General features: G+C 37.0%; 1 protein-coding gene across 1 annotated transcript; it reads left to right on the forward strand.

The window, feature by feature from the left end:
* Positions 1–19,126: 19,126 nt before the first annotated feature.
* On the forward strand, positions 19,127–19,432 carry KRTAP25-1 (keratin associated protein 25-1). The gene has a single exon (XM_036087402.2). The coding sequence runs from the start codon at positions 19,127–19,129 to the stop codon at positions 19,430–19,432; it is 306 nt and encodes a 101-aa protein (XP_035943295.2).
* The last annotated feature ends 227 nt before the right edge of the window (positions 19,433–19,659 follow it).

Raw genomic sequence — 19,659 nt, forward strand, 5'->3', positions numbered from 1 at the left:
GGTGGGACAGTAATGAACCTTTCAAGTGCTTCCCCAAGAGTACCTGCCCACCTCACCATATGTTGTGAGAGGGTAGCCAGAGACCTATCCTTGCTCTCCCTCCCCACGGGAGTAAAATGGGCCCATTACATCGATGATATAATTGTTAACATGTGAAGGCTTGCTTCTGCTGCAAGGCACTCCAAAGGTTTTGCTGGAACATCTGCAAAGTGGATGGGTGGTGAACCCACAGAAAATTCAAGTCCCAGGCACTACTGTAAGGTTATGGGAATCATTTGGTCAGGGAAGCTGCATGTTATTCCAGAAGCTGTATTTGGTAAGATGTAAACCTATCCAACCGCCAGGAATGTAAAGGAGATGCAAGCTTTTGTTGGGACTTGGGGTTTTTAAAGAACTCTTATTCCCTCCTTGGCGTGGTGCCTTTGTCCCTTATGCCTCTTGGTGAAGAAAGGGACATGTGGGACTGGGATCACAACAGCAGGCCACCTTTGAGAAAGCAAAACTACTAATGAAGCAGATTAAAGCTCTGGGTGTCTCCCAAACAGGGCTACCATTTAAATTAGATGTTTCTGTAACTCCTAAAGTTTATGGATCAGGCACTGTGGCAGAGACAAAAGAAGGGGAGAGTGTCCCTAGGATTTTGGTCCCAGCTCTAGAAGGGGACAAAGCCCCACAGGATCCCACAAAGCAACAACTTCTAGCAATGTACACACAGCTCCTCCAGGTGGAGCCTCTCAGGAGGGAACAACCACAGCCCAAAGGGTTGAACTCAGAGTGGTTTGGCTGATGATCACTCATGAGCCCTGGCCATTAACCCTTCCCACTGACAGTTGGGCTGTTCTAAAGAGATTAACCTTATGGCTTGGATAATGAGAAGCCAAGGGGTGGATGGATTCATGAATGGGCCCTTGTAGGATCCAGATATGTGGAGGGACATTTGTGTTCAGCCTGAGGCAATCCTCACTTTCTTCCCTGTCACAGCTCATAAAGCATTGACACCCCCTGGCAATCAGGAAGCTGATCTCTCAGCTAGGGCATAAGCCCTAACAACTGACCCTTTAGTAGATATGGCAGATTGGATGCATAAAAAGAGTGGCTACTGCAATACCTGGGTGAGATGGCGTATTGCCCAGGATGCTGGATGACCTTGAAATACAATGACTTGGTTAATGCAGTAACAACATTTCATGTGTGTTCCAAACAATGCCTAAGGCAACTGCTGAAAAAAAAATCTAAGGCCACCTACCAGAGTTCCCAACTGAGGAGGAATTGGCAAATTTGTTATGTTGACTCCCTCCCTCTTAGTGAGGGTTCTAAATATGCCCTAGTTTGTGTGGACACTGCATCTGGCCTAACCCAAGCCTTCCCTTGTTGCTATTAGGGGGTTAGAAAAACTGAGTACTGCATACAAATACCCTCATCAAGTAGATAGTGAATGGGGGTCACATTTCAAAGGTCATAATATGCAAGACTGGCCAAAGAACATTAACACTGAATGGAGGTTCTATCTCCCTTATAACTTGTAAGAAGTAAAGTTGGCAGAAAGAAATAATGGAATATTAAAACAGCAGATTAAGGGGCACCTGACTGGTTCAGTCAGTGGAGTGTGTAACTCTTGATCTTGGGGTTGTAAGTTTAAGCCCCACTTTGGGTGTAGAGATTACTTAAACATACACACACACACACACACACACACACACAGCAGATTAAATTATTAACAGGTAAAACCACTTCACCTGGGTGGACTAAAGTACTATCCCAGGCTTTGATACATTTGAATGATCAACCAGTAGGCCTGTTGTCCCATATGCCAGATGGGGGACTCCTGCTAAAGCACCCAGGACCATAAAGATATGGAAATGGTAGCAAATAGCCATTGTCCTGACTCTCTCGATGGATCAATGTGCTATGTGCTAAAAACACCAAGCCCCATTACACCTGGGAAAGGAATCATCTACTAGAATTCATGATGAGACATCCCACTGGGATGGGTGAGCTACTTTTGTGCCTCTGGAAGAGAGGGTACTACTGAATTTCCACTGGGATCCCACTGTCCCGCTGCAAACCAGGTCTGTTGAAACACAGTATACCTGAAGTAAAACAAACACCATTAAAAGAGGCAAAAGGTGGGAATTCTGGTCTGGCATATCCCATCCCCATCTCCTCATGACTGACAGTGCTACCTCCCCTGATTAACATGTACAATATATACAACCAATTCAAGTTCCTAAAGCTGTCAACCTCCTTCTCTTCAAGGCCATATGGACATATTCTAATTCTCATTGGTAAAATCATTTTGCTGCCACCTTTGTTCCCTCCATTGGCTTGGAGAATGTTATAGCCCTTACCAAATTCATCCAGCAACGCTTGACTGATAGCCAACAAAGCGTGTCCTTATTGAACACTGAAATGTCTCTAAGAGAAAAGCTGTCCTCCAAAATAGAATGGCCCTGGACATTATCACTGCCTCCTTGCATTTCTGCGACTATCCAGAGTGTGGTGTGTTTATACATGATGAGTTTGTTAATGTGTTGTCTTTATTAAATCATATAAAAACACAAATAAAATCCCTGAGTGATCTGATCCCCAGCCTACAGAATTTAATAAATCAATGGTTTGGATCATGAGGCTTATGGCAGAAAAATTGTCACTAAGTTTGAGAATTATTGTCTTAACCTGTGTTTTGTCTTGCCTGCACCTGTATTGTTACTGTGACCTCTGTCTCTAATACAGCCAGATAACCACCAAATGAGCCATCTCCAAGCTAGTGAAACCCCTCGCTACCAGCTCAGGGCACATGGCGGAAGAGAGGAGCATGAGACATTATACAGGGGTAGAGTGCTGGGGGAAGGTCATCAAGAAGACATGACTGCCAGTTGACCTGTGAGCTAGATCCAGGAAACTGGAGGCCCCTCACCCTCTCCCCTGTTCTTGGAATGTGCATTCTGCTTGCTTTCCCTACTCCCAGAAGCTGCCCCAAGGACAGCCTTGATATAGAAATGTGGTGTTGAGACTATCTAGAGGGTATATGTGACTGAACTCAATTAAAACCTCTATATAAACTTAAAATGTTGTGGGCAGGTGCAGAGAATCTACTCATCTTGTAATTGCCCAACACAAACCTGGTAAGTAAGTTCTCTTGCTTATTAAACCTGACACCTACCAATCTGGATGTTGTGCCTCTTTCTTCAGTCTCTTCCTGCCCTCTGAGTTTGGGGCCCAGTTTTAGATTATACCTGGGAAGCTCCTGAGGAGATTGTGAACCAATACACCAACATACACCAGATGCTCAAGGTCCCAATTAATAGTGGCCACCCGCTGACCTCTCTCTCCTGTGTCTTCTAGGTCTCCAACTATATCTGGTAGCGGCTTCCCTTTGATCTGTGACTCTGTTGTTGGAATCATTGATTTAGTGCTGTGGCCAACCACTAACTTTATTTTCCAGTAACTTTAGACCTCTGACCTATGTATTTGGTAACTTCTAAAGCTTGTGTCCCATCTGAAGCACCTGGCATCACTTATCTTCCAGTAAGTTTGGTTAAGCAGAATCAATATTAAGGTTGAGATTTTTTGCTAAAAATGTCTTTCCATCTATCGCTTATAAAACTCATCTGAAGATAGATAGGTGATAGATAGATCAATAGATTTTTTTTCTTTCTTTTTGGAACCAGTTGTTTCAAGATGCTCCTGGAGATTACATTCTCTAACTCAGTTTTTGTTTGCATGTTTTCTAGCATGTGAGAAAAGATTTGCTTTAACTCCTGCTAACTGAGCTTTCTCATGTACTGTAAATATGGCTTTTGCTAATATTCATTTGTTGATTATAGTGAATTTTTAATGTTTTTAATTAATGAGAGGACTTGTCCACTGGATAAAGAATGGCAAATGTAACCTGAGTGATTTTTTGACTTGTTCATGGTTGTATTCAGTTTTATTCATTTCAAAGTTGTGTCAGTTACTGTGCTGTATCATTTTCTTTGGATTCTTTCGGATGTTGGTCATCCTACATATTTTTTTAATCATTTATGAACTACTCTGATTAAAGTCACTCTCTAACCCTAATTCTGAGGCTCTCATGGGCATAGGACCAGAAGGGATTAAACTTCATTCAGTGGTAGTTCACAGGCTTCCAGTGAGGAGGACAGTACTTGGGGTTTATTTTATTTGATCATGACTCTCAAAGATGGCAGGTAATTAAAGTTGGGTAATCTTGTTGATGAGTCTCCAAGTGGCCACTGTGATTAAAAGCATAAAAACTGCTAAACAAACATGGTGGATGTGGGTGTGAAAGAGCCATCAGTGATTATTGAATAAAATATATGTATAAATCCCTCAGAATAAATTAGTATGTGTTGAAATTCCATAAACTCTTCTGCAACTGGGAAAAATGTGCTCAAGTTATTTACAAAGTAAATTGTACCAGTTACTGAAGAGTATGCATTCTGGGAGTTTACATAGAAATAGAATTTGACAGAAGAGTATATATTATGTACAGATGGTTACATTTTTTCCTCAGTGTTTTGTTCACTAGTATGGGTAAATTAGTCACATGTGTTGGTAAAGAGTGATGTCACGAGAGTCCCATTTAGACTTCTGGCAATGCCTTCATTTTCTATAATCAGTTAAAAAGTAGGAAATCATGTGTTTTTTGAAGTAAGAGCTTCCAAAACTCGCAAAGACATTGAAATATACCCTCCAATGGTGTATTTACATCTACTGTCCATCCATCACAAATAGAACCATGAATTGTTACAAATGTTAAATTCTTCTTTGCTTGGATACAGCTGGGTGGTATGTTGGGAACTTAAAAACAAGGTTTCTCACCATGAAATCCATTGTATTCCTGAGAAAGTATAAGCCAAGCTACAATCAGTTGTTCCATTCTTATTGCTAGAATGTGAGTAGAGTAATGTTGGGGCATCACCTAAGAAAGTATATAATCATCGTTGTTTTTCAGGCTAAAATGGTGCTATTTAACATGCCAAACAGTATGGTAACATATTGTTTTGCTTTCTGACCATAGTCAAAGGAAAAAAAATCATCTTTAACAATGGTTTAGTTGTTCTTGAGGGAAATATGGGTAAGAGTTCAGAAGAGCTGGCTTAAAGACTCAGCTTTGCTTCTTAATAACTCTGTGACCTGGACAAATTGAATGCATTTTTAAATTTATCTTCTCATCAGGTAAACAAACCTGCCATCCTGCCTTTGAAAGCTGCTACAAAAATTAAATAAGGCAAATATGAGAAAGTGCTTTATTTTGGTATCTGAATGGTACCACAATGTAAGTTATTAAATGGTAGCTTATTTGACAAAAGAAATCCCCAAAGCCTATGGCATAAACTGATAAAGAAATGAAATAAACAAATCTCTTTGATTTTTCAGTAGTAAAGAATTTAGCCTGAGGTTTGCATTTTAAATAAATCTATTATTTTAGAATTGTTTTAGATTTACAGAAAAATGATAAAGGTAATACAGAAAGCCACACACTTCACATATAGTAACCTCTCCATTAATAACAGCTTACATTGGTATTTACATTTGTCCCCATTAATGAACTGATGTTGACTTATTATCACAAAGTTAAATGCGTACTTTACTCAGACTTCCTTATTTTTACCTAATGTTCTTTTTATGTTCTAGGATCCCATTCAGGATATCACACTATATTTAATCATCATGTCTCCTTAGGCTACTCTTGGTTGTGACAGTTTCTCAAATTTTTCTTGTTTTTGATGCCCTTGAGAGTTTTGAGGAGTACTGATCAGGAATTTTGTAGAATGTTCTCAACTTGGATTTGCCTGACATTTTTTTCTCAGGATTAGACTGGGATTGTGGGTTTAAGGAGAAACACCACATATGTAACTTTCCATATCAAGAGTACATACAATCAATATGACTTATCATTATTAATATTAACCTTGATCACTTGGCTGAAGTAGTGTTTTTAAGGATTCTCCTCTGTAAAGAACTTGTTTTTCCCCCTATCTAAACTGTCCTCTTTGAAAGGAAGTCACTATGTGTAGTCCATACTTAAGTGGAAGTTATGTTCCACTACTTTAAAGGAGAAGTATGTACATATATTACTTGGAATCTTTCTGCATAGGAGATTTGTCTATTCTCCCCTACTTTTTATTTATACAATGATTGATTTACATCAGCATGGATACACACCTATGTATTTTATACTTTGGGATATAATCTAATGTTATTTATTTTGTTATTTGAATTGTTCCAGTGTTGGTCATGAAGAACTCTTTCAGTTGGCTTTGTGTGTCTTTGACATACCCTTTGATTGTTTAGTTTACTTTTGTTTTTGAGCATTTCTTACTTTCTGGAATGAGAAGAGGCTTCAGTTATATCTTGCATGTTCCTTGTGGGGAATATATATATATTCCACATAAGCATGTCACATTTTAAACTTGCAGATTCATTGGCCATTTGGTTTTAGAAAGGTGTTGCTCAGGTAAGACTCACCAAGGCATTCTTAATAGTAAATTTACACTTACATCATAATTGCTTATTGGTTTTTGATGCTTGATGAGATATCATGTTTGACATATCGAATAGGGACTTTTATGAAAAAACAGAGAAAATTTTCAAGAACATAGGTCACCACAGAATGCATATGTAGAATTATATGGTGGTAATATTCTGGATTATATTCATAGGGAATTAAATATTTGTTATCTGAGAAATTATATTCCTTTCAGATTCCGCCTTCCAAGAGACCCTTGGTAGAGCATTGCTACTTATTTTACTTGGGAAAAAAAAGGAACTGTTTGAGAGTAATGCGTGTGCGTGTTTGTGTGTGTTTATTTTAAAGTGCTTAAAAATATTTAAAAATACTTATGTATATAGTTTAAAATGTGGGGCTCGTTTGGCCTAAAGTGGAACCTGACTTATTTCTTTTTTATGAAAAGTATCCTGAGAAATTGTTCCTTTTGTTCAAAATGACCATATGTGAAAAAAAAAAAAGCCTTAAAATAAAACAGGAATGATAATTATTAGGCATAAACAAGAACTTTACAGCAAGGAGAAATATCACTATAAGAGGCTACAAAGTATGAGATCTATATTTAAATATATTCAAAAAGAAGGTAAATTGATTTCTTTATGTATTATTTATCTATATGAAAGCAGGGGTTCAGATGAGATAATTTGGACTTTTGCTTCCAGCCAAGATGGAGTAATGGGGACAGGATTTATTCTTCCATTAAAATAACCATAATACCAGGAAAAATATTGAAACATGGGTTTTCAATACATTGCACAGTAGGCAAAAAGGGCAGTGATCCCTAAAAGAGAGGAGGAGCATTAAACAAAAAGAAAGTTCCAGAGATCTGCAGAGCATATAGCAAAGCCAGAATGGAAGCTTACTGATCAGTGTATGCATGTGGGAACGCGGCATGAAGCTTCAGGGATCACCTGAACAAAGTGGGGGAGAATATTCAGGGGCAGAGGAGAGAGAGAGAATCTCAAGCAGACTCAGAGCCCTATGCAGGGCTCAATCTCACAACCCTGAGATCACTACCTGAGCTGAAGTCAAGAGTCCAGTGCTTTACCGACAGCCATCCAGGCACTCTCTCTAAAGTAAATACAGTAAATAAATACATAAAATCTTAAAAAAATTTACTAGACATGCAAAACAGGAAAATAAGACCTATAATAAAAGAGAAAGATAAATCAATCAAAACTACCCAAAAATGACACAAATGACAGAATTATTAGACAAGACAGGCTAAAACAGTTAGTATACCTGTAATCCATATGTTTAAGATATTAGAGGAAAGATTGTTCGCGTTAAATAGAGACATGAGAGATATAAATAAAACCCAAATGAAACTTGCAGAGATAAAAACTACAATGGCTGAGGTAGAAATACAGTGAAAGGTATTAACAGAAGATTAGACACTGTAGAAAAAAAATAGTAATAAATTTTAAGACATAGCAGTAGAAACAATCCATAATGAAACAGAAAAAAAAAAAACACTAAATAAAATGAACAAATAAGATGATGTATTGAGGTCTTTCCTAACTTTACAAACTCACGAAAAGAAATACATTCAGAGCTCCAGTAGGGGACAGAATTTTGTCCTCCCATATTTGGCTATAATTGACTCTAATTCTTGCCTTTTCTCTGATTTATGAAAATCCTGCACCATCCTGCTATTTCTACTAATTCCCTGGGGATTATTGTCCTATCTGATTACTGTTCCTACTGCCACTAGTTTGCTCATCATCCACCCAGAAGCTATACACAGCCCTTCACTACTTGCCAAAATGAGTTAATGATATTCCTGTGAAGATTGGTCACATGGTGGCTCATTTAACGATACATTTTTCACATCTCTTTCTCAAATCAGCTCCTTTGCATTTCCTCATTCTGCTCTTATTTGGAGTGATGGATAACTCCAAAATCTTCCTGTATTCCCATTAAAAGAAATTTAACCCTCTCCAAATCTTAAGTAAACTCTCTTAGAGGGCAGTTGAATGGGTGATGAATAGTAGTTGGGTTTTTTTTTTTCCTGTTATATTTGTGTGGCCTCAGGGGAGCGATAACAATATTTCTATTCTTTTGTTACTTGTGACATTTTATCCACACAGAAACATGTAAATATATTAAAGTCAGAATTATTTTTTTTGAAGATTTATTTATTTGTTTAGAGAGAGAGAAAGAGAGAGCGCCCATGCACAAGCTCGGGGAGGGGTTAAGGGAGAGGGAGAGATTGAGAATACCAAGCAGACTCCCTGCTGAGCCCAGAGTCTGACTGGAGGCTGGATCTCATGACCTCCTGAGATCACAACTTGAGCTGAAATCAAGAGTTGGATGCTTAACCTACTGTGCCATCCACGCGTCCCTAAGTCAGCATTTAATCCATTAAATATGGACTTGTGTACTAACTGAATAACAAAATGTAATAATAACAATAAATGTAATCATGTAAATAATAATATTTACAGTTAAGCCAAATTCATTATGTTACGGGTATCTGATAGCAGGGATCTAACCATAGAGAATAATAATCCAGAAGAGCTTCTATCCAGTAACACAACACAATTTCATTGTTGGCTATTGATGAATTTAAAGGAGAAATCCACATGGCATTAATCGTGAAGATACTAGAACTTCTGCGTGTATCTTGGAACTTAATTGGTTTGAGGCTCACATACCATTGGAGAACATCAATTTCCAGAATTAGAAAAGATATATTTCCTGTGTCACCCATTTGCTAGATTAGTCAATTGTCTCGCCTTAAAAAAAATTCTCTAAACATTAATGTAAGAAGGGTAGAGTAGGTCATTAGTTACAACAGACACTTGCCTACTCCATAAAGAGAATTACAACTGGACTCACTCCATTTCCAGTCTATCCAAAGACCATAGAATGTGTTTATAACTACCAATATTATAGGAATTCCATATAAATGTGACTTCTGAATATGTATACACGGAAGGAAATGTGTACTAGATGCCACTGCATAAGTTTTCTGATGTCACAAGCTGGGAGGAGACTCATCTAATTACTAAATTCACATAAATGAGCCATGAGAGGTTTTGAGAGCATCGGGGAAGTTCAGCTATTTTGTGTACTCTTAACTGAGGTATGCCTCCTCTCTCGGGTAAGGTTTGCCTCTTCCACAAGCTGCAGTTTCAAAAGGCAGTGTGTGTCAGCAACCTAAGAACTGGCTCAGTCAAATCCACCTTGACCATGATTGCTATGTCTCATGTCTCAGTCAGAGTGACCACAAACCTACTTCACTCTGGCTGTGCTAGGTGGACAATGGTCAGGGTCCTTCACATACATTTTCTTTTCATTAAATCCTGAAATATACCAGTAAGAGAGCATATAAGGTGCTCATTTTGCATGTGAGAAAAGTGAAGCTCAGAAAAGTTACATGTGGGGCCATTAGAACTAGATAGCGCCAGATTCATGAGTTCTGGCTCTGACTACCTATGCCAGCTCTTACTGCTTCACCATTCAGAAGGATGATCCCGAGAGTTCTGAGAATTAGGAGCAAGAACACTATTCTGCAGATCTATTATTTTCCCACCTCAGTACGTACCACCAAAAGCTTGTTTCCAGAGACACAATGATATAAGTAGTCTCCCTAAATGAAACTCCTCAAGGAACTGATAAAGTCCATTTATCCAAATAATGTGGTTGAGATTGAGTTATCGAGTTCAGTAACGTTACTAAGCTAAAACATTTTTCTTTTTAGCAGACTAGTCTAGGAATTTCCACTTCATTTCCATGTATAAATACATTCTGAGACCAAATAATCAACAGACAAATAAACTGAAAATTTGGAAAACAATCATAAATTAGATTGTCTTTCTTAAATAATCATAAAATATAAATTATCTCAAAAGTGTTTTTGTGTGGAAGATACTCATTGAAAAATATTAATATGGAAACAGGTTTTAAATGTAAATGCTCTCTTTATATGTGCAATAAGATGCCGAAATTCACTTAGGTAAGCATCCAAGGAGATATGACCTCTCTGTTTAAATAGCATCCATCAAAATAGGTGTGCTAACACCTTTAGTTTCATGATAATAAAAGATAGAAAATGACATACAGTCTTGTTGAGTGAGGATCTTAGCAAAGATTGTAAAAGCTTTCCAGGTCACTGTTCTTCACTGGGAAAGATACGCTTGAATGTGATATCCATGTCAAGTTTCCCAGAAGATGAATTAGATTTTAAATTTTGGTTGTGTTTCCAAAGAAGACAAGATAAATTTCAATTGCCAAATTAAGAATTTTCAACATTTATCACTTCTAAAAATGTATTATTAATATCATTAAGTATTTACATATATATTTTTTGGTTTTATGAAAAATACAGCCATAAATGAACTCTCCCCAGTTATGTGGATCCATTTGAGGGTTTTTAACAGCAACTTCACGGAATTGTCAAGACTTATGAACAAACATGATTCCTAAAGAATAAGTTGACTCAAACTGGGAGAGAGATTGAGCAAGGGAGATAAGATTGACTTTGGAATGATAGTTACCTGAAGGATGTGATTCAGATAATTATATTTAATAGGTTGATGGGAGGACTGCTTTGTAGACAACTAAAAAATATTCCAATGAGATGCTATAGAAATAGTTTTGAAATATGAGCAGGAGGATAGGCTATCAAGGGAACCAACACCTAGCAGCCAAGATATATAAACTGTAGGTCCAGCTAGTAACAACCACACTTCAGAAACCTGCTTTTTGCAATTTAAGTAAAGCCTGATCTTCTAACTCCATCATATCTCAAAATTGCTGCTCCAGACACTATGGCTCTCATTCTCTTGGGAAGTCAGGCCAAGTTCCTGTCACCTTACCCAGAGCTCTCTGCTCCACTGAGGTGAGCTGTGGAGATGCCCTCTGTTCTTCTAGTAATGGCCTGGGCAGCAACACACTCCATGACAACTGCCACGAGCCCTGTGGCCAACCCATGAGTGGCCAACCGACCAGTTGTGAGAACAGTGCCTTTGCCTTTATGGCTGCTCTTTGATTGTTTCTAATGTGTGCAGATCTGATCAAGGAACTAGCTGTCTTCTATTCACATTCCGTGGTTCCAGTTCTTGCCCTCTAGCATTTTATAGATGACTTTTGAGCTGACATCTTTCATGTTACCAGTCCTATGACCTTCAACTCCTGAGTTTACCTGATTTATGTCTGTCAACCTTGAGCTACCTGATTTGGGACCATCAACCCCTGAGCTACCTTTTCTATGATCTTTAGCCCCTGAAATATCTGCCTTATCAATGCCAAGCTCTTAGCTACATGTCCAACTGCTATAGACCCATAACTATACATATAGCAAGTTTTAACCATACTTCTCTTCCTTGAGCGACTGGTAGTATCCTTATTAAAGATTATCACAAATAGCTGGAAACAACCTCTTGCTTGTTGTCTTTGAGAGATCATTCAGCTTCACATCAATGGGTTATGTGATCTCTTTTAATTCTATACTAAATCTCTTCAATAGGGCTTTTCTTTGCTTTAGGAGTTATCACTTACTTTTATATAAAAAAGTTTGATCTTTTCCATCTAGATGAAATTCCTTTTCTCTATTTTCTTCCTAATTAAAGTGCAGCTTGGCATACATACGCTTTTCATGCTTTATCATTTATGTGTACCTTATTTTATGTCTAGTTATTTCCTTGGGTTATGTCAACTGCTTTATGCAATGTTGATGATTTTTGTACTCTAGATTAATTATGGAGAATATTGAAATTGTCCAGAGTTTAAGAAAATGATTCATTAAAATGACCTTGAAAAAATATTAAAATATATGGACCAATGTAACTTGGTGATTACCAAAGTATTTATGTAGTACATGGCTACAGTTGAGATTTGGCTTTAGGATCTTTCAGATAATAGTAAATTTAGCCTCAGAGGGATGCTACAGGTCAGAATAAGTGTTATAAGTCCCCAAATATATAATGATTTAAACATATCCTTGTTTTTTTAACAATATTGAGCAGGGAAAGAGATCAGCAGAGAAGTCCTTTTCTATGCAGTCTTTAGAGTTGCAAGTTGCCTAAGTGTGTGTGTGTCTGTGTGTGTGTGTGTGTGTGTGTATAACGTTTCAAGGAAGAGTTGAAATTCAAATCCACAACCGTCTGTTCTAGAACTTACGTCCTGTTTTGCAATCATTTACTTGAATTCCAAATGTGCCTGTTCTGCTGTACCTTACTTTATGTCTAGTTATTCCCTTGGGTTATGTCAATTGCCTTATGCAATGTTGATGATTTATAGAAAAATTAGAGAAGGAAGTAAAATTATAGAAAAAAGATATAATTTATTCCACATTTCTAGTGCCAGGCATTTTATAAATATTAACCCTAATCTTTGTCACAAATTGAGAAGTCTCACCTCTGCCTTACTGATGAAGAAACAGACTCAGCAAGATTAAACCTCTAGCCTAAGATCTCGTTACTAATAAGGAGAGGGTCCAAATTTGAATTCAAAACAGTATTATTTCTCTTTTTATGTGTAGCTGAATGCTAACATCACTCTGTTGACAGTTTGATTTATCAGTGAATTTCGATTTTGTTGCTCGTACCCAAAGAGGAAAAAAAAAAAAGAGGAAAAAATCAAATAGCAACAGTACTGAGAATTGAAATCCAACATAATTGAATGGCTGAGTCTATACAAATGATAAATATGCTTTGTAAACATAGGAAATATGTCACTAATTCTATCATCCATCCATTTTGAAATGATTCTTTCCATTCCCATTTACAAAATATAAGCTGATATGGGAAAATGTTATTAGATAATAAATATAAAAAGCACATTTCATCTGTGAAATACCCTTCAATTTACTGGAAGCCTCTGTCTTGCAATGCTACAGTCATCCCCTAGAACATTCAGATCGCTTTGCTACGTCCATACTTATTTGCTATGTACATACTTCATATGAATCAATTACTCATATAAATTATTTTTTCAGTTCTATAGATTTATAAAGTTAATAACAGAGATTTTTTTTTAAAGAAGAGATGCCTTTCTCCATTCATTGCTATATTCAAAACATATCTATTGGCTAACAACTATGTGACATGCACTATTGTATTTATGGTAATACAACAGTGAGCAAATAGGACTGATTCCTGCTCTCATGGACCTTGACATCTAGTAAAGTTGATGATCAATGAACTTAAAAATAAATAATTGAATGTCTAATTAGAACTCATAACAAGTATTACGAAAGAAATTAAGCTCAGTTATAGAGAATGTGAAAATCAGATAGAGGGGTTGCCAATGAGATTGGATGGGCCATGAAATCCTCTCTGCGTAGTGAAGTCCTAACACCTGGAAAGTGAAAAGGAAGCAGCTGTACAAAGAGCAGAGGGGAGCATAGTGCAGGAATAGGAAACACTATGTGCCAGCACCAGTTGGTATGTTCAAGAGGTGAGAGGAGATTGGTGTGGCTAGAGTGTTGAGGAACAAGAGGACAGTAGAATGTGAGCTTGTGGAGGAAGACAAGGCGGAGACTATTCAAGGTCTTGGAATGTACATTTTTCATTGTATTCCAGGAAATTAAAAAAATTATTAATGTTTTAAATAAAATAATTACACTAGTTCTAAAAATATTATTCTGGACTTCCAGTTTCCAGTCTGTCATATAACAAACTTGGAAGTTGTTGCTGTGGAACAATTATAAAAAGTATAACACACATGTAATGAAAATGCCAGAAGAAAGAGAGAAAGGAATAGAAGAATTATATGAAGCAATAATGACTGAGAATTCCCCTAAATTAATGATAAGACACTAAACCACAGATTGAGGAAGCTCAGAGAACATATTCCAGATAAATGCCAGAACATCTACACCTTAGACATATACTTAATCTGCAAAATAAATAAATAAATTAAATTAAATTAAAAAAATAAAAAGAGAAAATCTTAAAATAGGCCAGAGGGAAGAAAAACCTATAAAGGAGCAAGAATATGAATTACATCAGACTTCTCTTCTGATGCTGTGCAAGCAAGAAAAGGGTAGAGTGAAATTTTTAAAGTATTGAAGAAAAAACGTACCAACCTAGAATTCTGGATACAGCAAAATTAATTTTCAAAATGAAGGAGAGAGATTTATCAGATACAAAACTGAGTTAATTTATCACCAGTATACCTCCCTTGCAAGAAATAAAAGAAATCCTTCAGAATGAAGGAAAGCTATATAGATGAGATATTTAGAGCTAAAGAAAGGGAAAGTATTAGAGAACAAATAAGTAAATATCACTATGACCATAGTGTAAGGAACAAATTAGAAGGATAAGGAGGGGAAGCAGGTAAGTAAGTTGTGGAATTGTGGGAATGATGACAGCTTGGAAAAACTGAAATGAGAAAGCAGATACATGGATAGAAGCAGACGCAGTTGAGATCTACTTAGAAAAAAGAAACTCAGCACTTGCTTGTTGTTTGTAAGTGGTAAGGGAAAGGAAGAATCAAGGTTGATGTGCTGATCTTTGGCTTAAGAAACCAAGTAGATAATTTTTCACTAACTCAGATGGGAAAGTACATGAGAGAAAATTTTGAGGAATGAAATCAAGAACTCCACTGAGGATGCTAAACTTGACTAAAAAAGAAAGAAAAGTCATCAAAGGCAAGACGTCAAATAAGTATCTGAGATTAGAAAGAAATCTTATCTCAGTTCAAAGAATATGTGATTTATTCGGCATTCAAAAATGTTTATTGATCATCTACTGTGTTCAAGAAACTGGCAACTCGTGATGTTGGCATGAATAAGACATAGTCTCTAACCTCGAGCAAGTCAAAGTTTTACAGGATAGAGAGGCTTTAAGCAAATAGATTCAATATTATAAGTGCATTAACTAATTTGAAAATAAAATTCTATAGAGGGAAGAAAAAGAACGAAGGAAAGCAAAATGAAGAAAACGGTCTTAGGGAGCATTTATCTTCCAGATATGACTCAGAGTTCATATTATTTGCCTACTGTATACATTAGAATTATTATGCTATTTTATTAAAATGTGGCGATGTCCTGGATAGAGCTACTAAATCCTTGAGTGAACATTATTTGTTCTGGGCTAAGTTGATATACACATGACAAGAACAGTATTTCTAAGAAAGGACAAGTGAGGAATTGAGAAAGTGGAGTATTTCCCTATCTCTGCACACAACCAGGACAATTAGGTCGATATGAAAATGACTTCCAACTTTTATATTAACATGGGGAAAATCAAATGGCATGTTAAAGACATCATACATGGAAGTGAGTAAAAATATCTTTTTACTTAGAAATACCTTTGAGACAATGATTCTGGATCTGCTGTAAAGAATGCACCATCATTCCCAGAAGGCTCACTAGAGAAGGGTGTTCCAGAGAGGAAAAGCTTGTGCAGTCTTTGAGATTTAAAAAGCAGGGCTTAGGACATTTTGAATATTTAAATAAAACTGAAATATGGGTGTTGTGGAGCAGAATAATGGACTCTAATGAAACTCTAATGAAAATAGTTCACTCTAATGAACTCTAAGGAAAAAATGGAGGTTGTATTAGACTTACAGACTCTAAATAGGATTTCGTTAATTAATTGAAAGTGTTAATTGACTATTATGTGAGAATGAGAAACTCTTGATGTGATTTTCATTATTTTGTGTTACTTCATCATATCTTCAATCAATCATTTCTAACAAAAGATAGAATTTCTCAGTATTTTTTTTCTATTTCAGGCTCTTGAGGTTGTATAGAGATGTAACAAACTTGAAGAAAGTCTCTGTAGACATCAAGAGGAATTACAAATAATAAATTAGGACACATGTCAGCTAGGTTTGTGTATTGTACTCTCCTGTATTTGTCATAAAAATGCAATAAAGAGTTGGTGATACCAGGCTTCTCTCAGTTCCATGTCTTGCGTCTAACTTACATTTTATTTACTGATGATTAATGATGGGGTCACATTCAGCTTGATAACTGTAGCCTCAGCCATATCCCAGTTATCAAATACATTTCAATAGCAGTTCTATAAAGACCAAATCTATTTTTACTATGGACTAAAAAGAAAGATTTTAGTTATCTTTTTGAAACTCATATGCAGCATGCCTACATGCTGAGGAAGAGATTTTATAGACTAGTGGGTTATCACTTCTTTTTGAACTTTGCAAGGAACAAAAGAAGTAAAGAGAATCTTGAACTAAATCATGAGCATCTTAGGTGTGACACACAAAAAACTATTTTGGTTAGGAGTTATCAAGGTGAGAGGAAGAATCTTTTTTGGAAGCAAATAAGAGTTTAAGAGATTTCATTTATCTGTAAAGGCTTAAAGCTCTTAGAGGAGATAAGGAATTTATCAAAAAGACTTCTCAAACTCTCAACTCTTGATGACTCAATATCCTCTGTTATTTTTACCAGTAACAGGACTCACACTAATGGGAAGTCATCTGAGGTTTTCTGTGAGGAAGAATGCGGTATACTGATTTGGAAAGTTCCCCACATGAAACATCAAATATTTCTTTCTCCACTACCTGAAACAAAAGAAAAAAAGTTGAAATTCAGGAGAGAGACCTTAACATTCCATCTGCACCAAGGTCATGCTTTCTGTGATGTTTTTTAAAAATAAAACATTTAAAAAATATATATCACAAATGAGCTCATAATCATCCCCTTTTCCTATGCATGCTTGCATGGGTGTATGAGATCTCCTTACTTTTACTTGAAAAGCTATAAGCATTGTAAAATATCTTTCCTCAGGGGGAAAAAAAATGAATCCGTCTTCTAGACTCTTCAATGGATAATACAGGGACAATGGGTATTGGTGGGACAAGAGGATCATGCAGAGGGGAAGTGACTTCATGGCTACTGATGCCATCATGCCTCCCCAAGGCCATGTTCCCCAAAGGAACTGGGACTGTAGTGTGATAGGAAAGCATCCACCAAAAGGATCATCAAATTGCTGCTTGGAATATTTACCTTTCTCCAGTTAGTCCCAACTCCATCATCTTTGACCTCAGTAGTAGCTTGAAAAGAAATATTTCTGGTTCTGGATGACTACTGACCCAAGGAAATCAATATCTGTAAGGATTAACTCACATCTTTGGGGAACAATCCAAAATAAGGCCCAGAGATTGTTCCTTACATGGTATCCAAGTAAGAACTATTCAAACATCTTTCTTCATGTGACATTAAAATATTTCTTTTTTTAATTAAAGATTTTTATTTATTTATTGAGAGAGAGAGAATGATAGAGAGAGAGCATGAGAGGGTGGAGGGTCAGAGGGAGAAGCAGACTCCCTGCTGAGCAGGGAGCCTGATGCGGGACTCGATCCTGGGATTCCAGAATCATGACCTGAGCCAAAGGCAGTCGCTTAACCAACTAGCCACCCAGGCGCCTGACACTAAAATATTTCTTAATCTTTGTTCACTTTAATTGTATGAAGACTGAGGTGTCTTAGTAAATTATCTCAGGTGAAGACATCCATTAATTCTGGAATGCAAGTATACAAGGTGATGACTTTTGATATCATGTTTATCTTCTTAGTTGAATGCCACCAACAGACATGGATGATATTTTTGCTAGTAAAACCAAGTATGTCATCAGTGTTACCATGTAGGAATATCACATACATTTCTTCAGTTTTTGGAAATCAAACCCAACTTTTAAATATGAAGAATATCAAGTGGTCAGGGTGAAGCTCTTTAAAATGTACTCTAAGATGCTTAACTGAAATTGACTGTCAGGACAAATACACAGAGAACAACACCACATAATTAGATTTTCAGCTGAGTATTGAAATATGGAATAGTATGAGGTTTTCCGTCTGGAAAATCCAGTAAGTTTTGATATATAGGATCTATTTCAGTACATTAAATACTTCCTCCAAGTATTGCAACATTAGGTCTCTTCCTCAAAGATGAAGATTATGCCCTCCTGTGTTTTTTCTTGTGGATAATGACTGGGGTAAACATCTCTTCAAATGAACTCCTTTTAATCAAGCATTATTGAGGGGTAGGAACAGAAGCAAAACAGGTAAAGTACACAGGTGATTGCATCATAAATTTTCAAGCCTGATAACAAGGAAAAGATTAGGATGGCAGATACATAGGATATGTAAACTGGACTTATTTTATGGAAGAGTGGGAAGTCATCTTCCCAGGCAGCACAACAATGAACTAATGAGATGTTATGATGCTAACTTATTTAAAATATGTGTAGGAGGAGAGTCTGGGCATGTACCACCAAGGTATATAAGCAACGTGGTCTAGTTTTATGCAGATTTAGACAAGGTACTCTTCACTGCTTATCTGAACTCTTTACTTCAAATTCTACCATGTCATCCAACATTTGCTCTCCTGGAAACTATGGTTCTCCCTCTCTTGGGAGTCACTGCCATGTTCCTGTTACCTCATCCACTAATTTCTACACTGCTGGTATGAACTGTGGTGATAGTCTCTCCTTGCCCAGCCAAAACAGAACGTGGCTTCTGGACAACTTCTTGAAGACATGTGGTAAACCTTCCAGCTACCAACAATCCAGCTGTGGGCCCACAGCCTATGAAACTTCCTGCTATCCTTCCACTACATACTGTGCCTCCAGGCCCTGCAGAGGAATCAGTTTTTTTCCCATTAGTTCTTATCTCTCTAGTTCCTGTCAACCATCAATGTATAATAGACATCAGAACTGTTTGTCCAGTCGTTTCCACCCGCAGAACCACTTCTCTTACGGCTGTCAACCACAGAACTTCATCTCCTGTGGGTATCGACCACTGAATTTTGTGTCCAGTGCCTGCCATCCTTTGAGATGTCTCTCCTATGACTGTCAACCTCTCAGTTATGTGTTCAGCAGCTTCAGGCCCCTGGACTATGTGTCTAGTAGGTTTCAACCTGTTCTCTACATATACAAAAGTTTCCAACCAGCTTGCTCCTTTGGGACTTGGCAAACTCCATTTATTAGAAGATCATGCTGAATTGTCATTCTAGCATCTTGCTAGACAGCTTTGTAAAAAATATAATCTTTAGGTTGATGGATCATTCTTAGGCTGCTGGATCATTGTGCTTTTAGTTCAGTTACTGTTTTAACCAATATTCTTACTTGATCAGATTCTAAGTGATTTTAATTGTTTGCTTATTCACTAGAATATTTTTGCTATCAGGCTTCTTGATTTCTATGTCATTAACATGTTCTTAAGCAAAA

This window comes from Halichoerus grypus, chromosome 1 (assembly GCF_964656455.1).
Source record: "Halichoerus grypus chromosome 1, mHalGry1.hap1.1, whole genome shotgun sequence".
NCBI lineage: Eukaryota > Metazoa > Chordata > Mammalia > Carnivora > Phocidae > Halichoerus > Halichoerus grypus.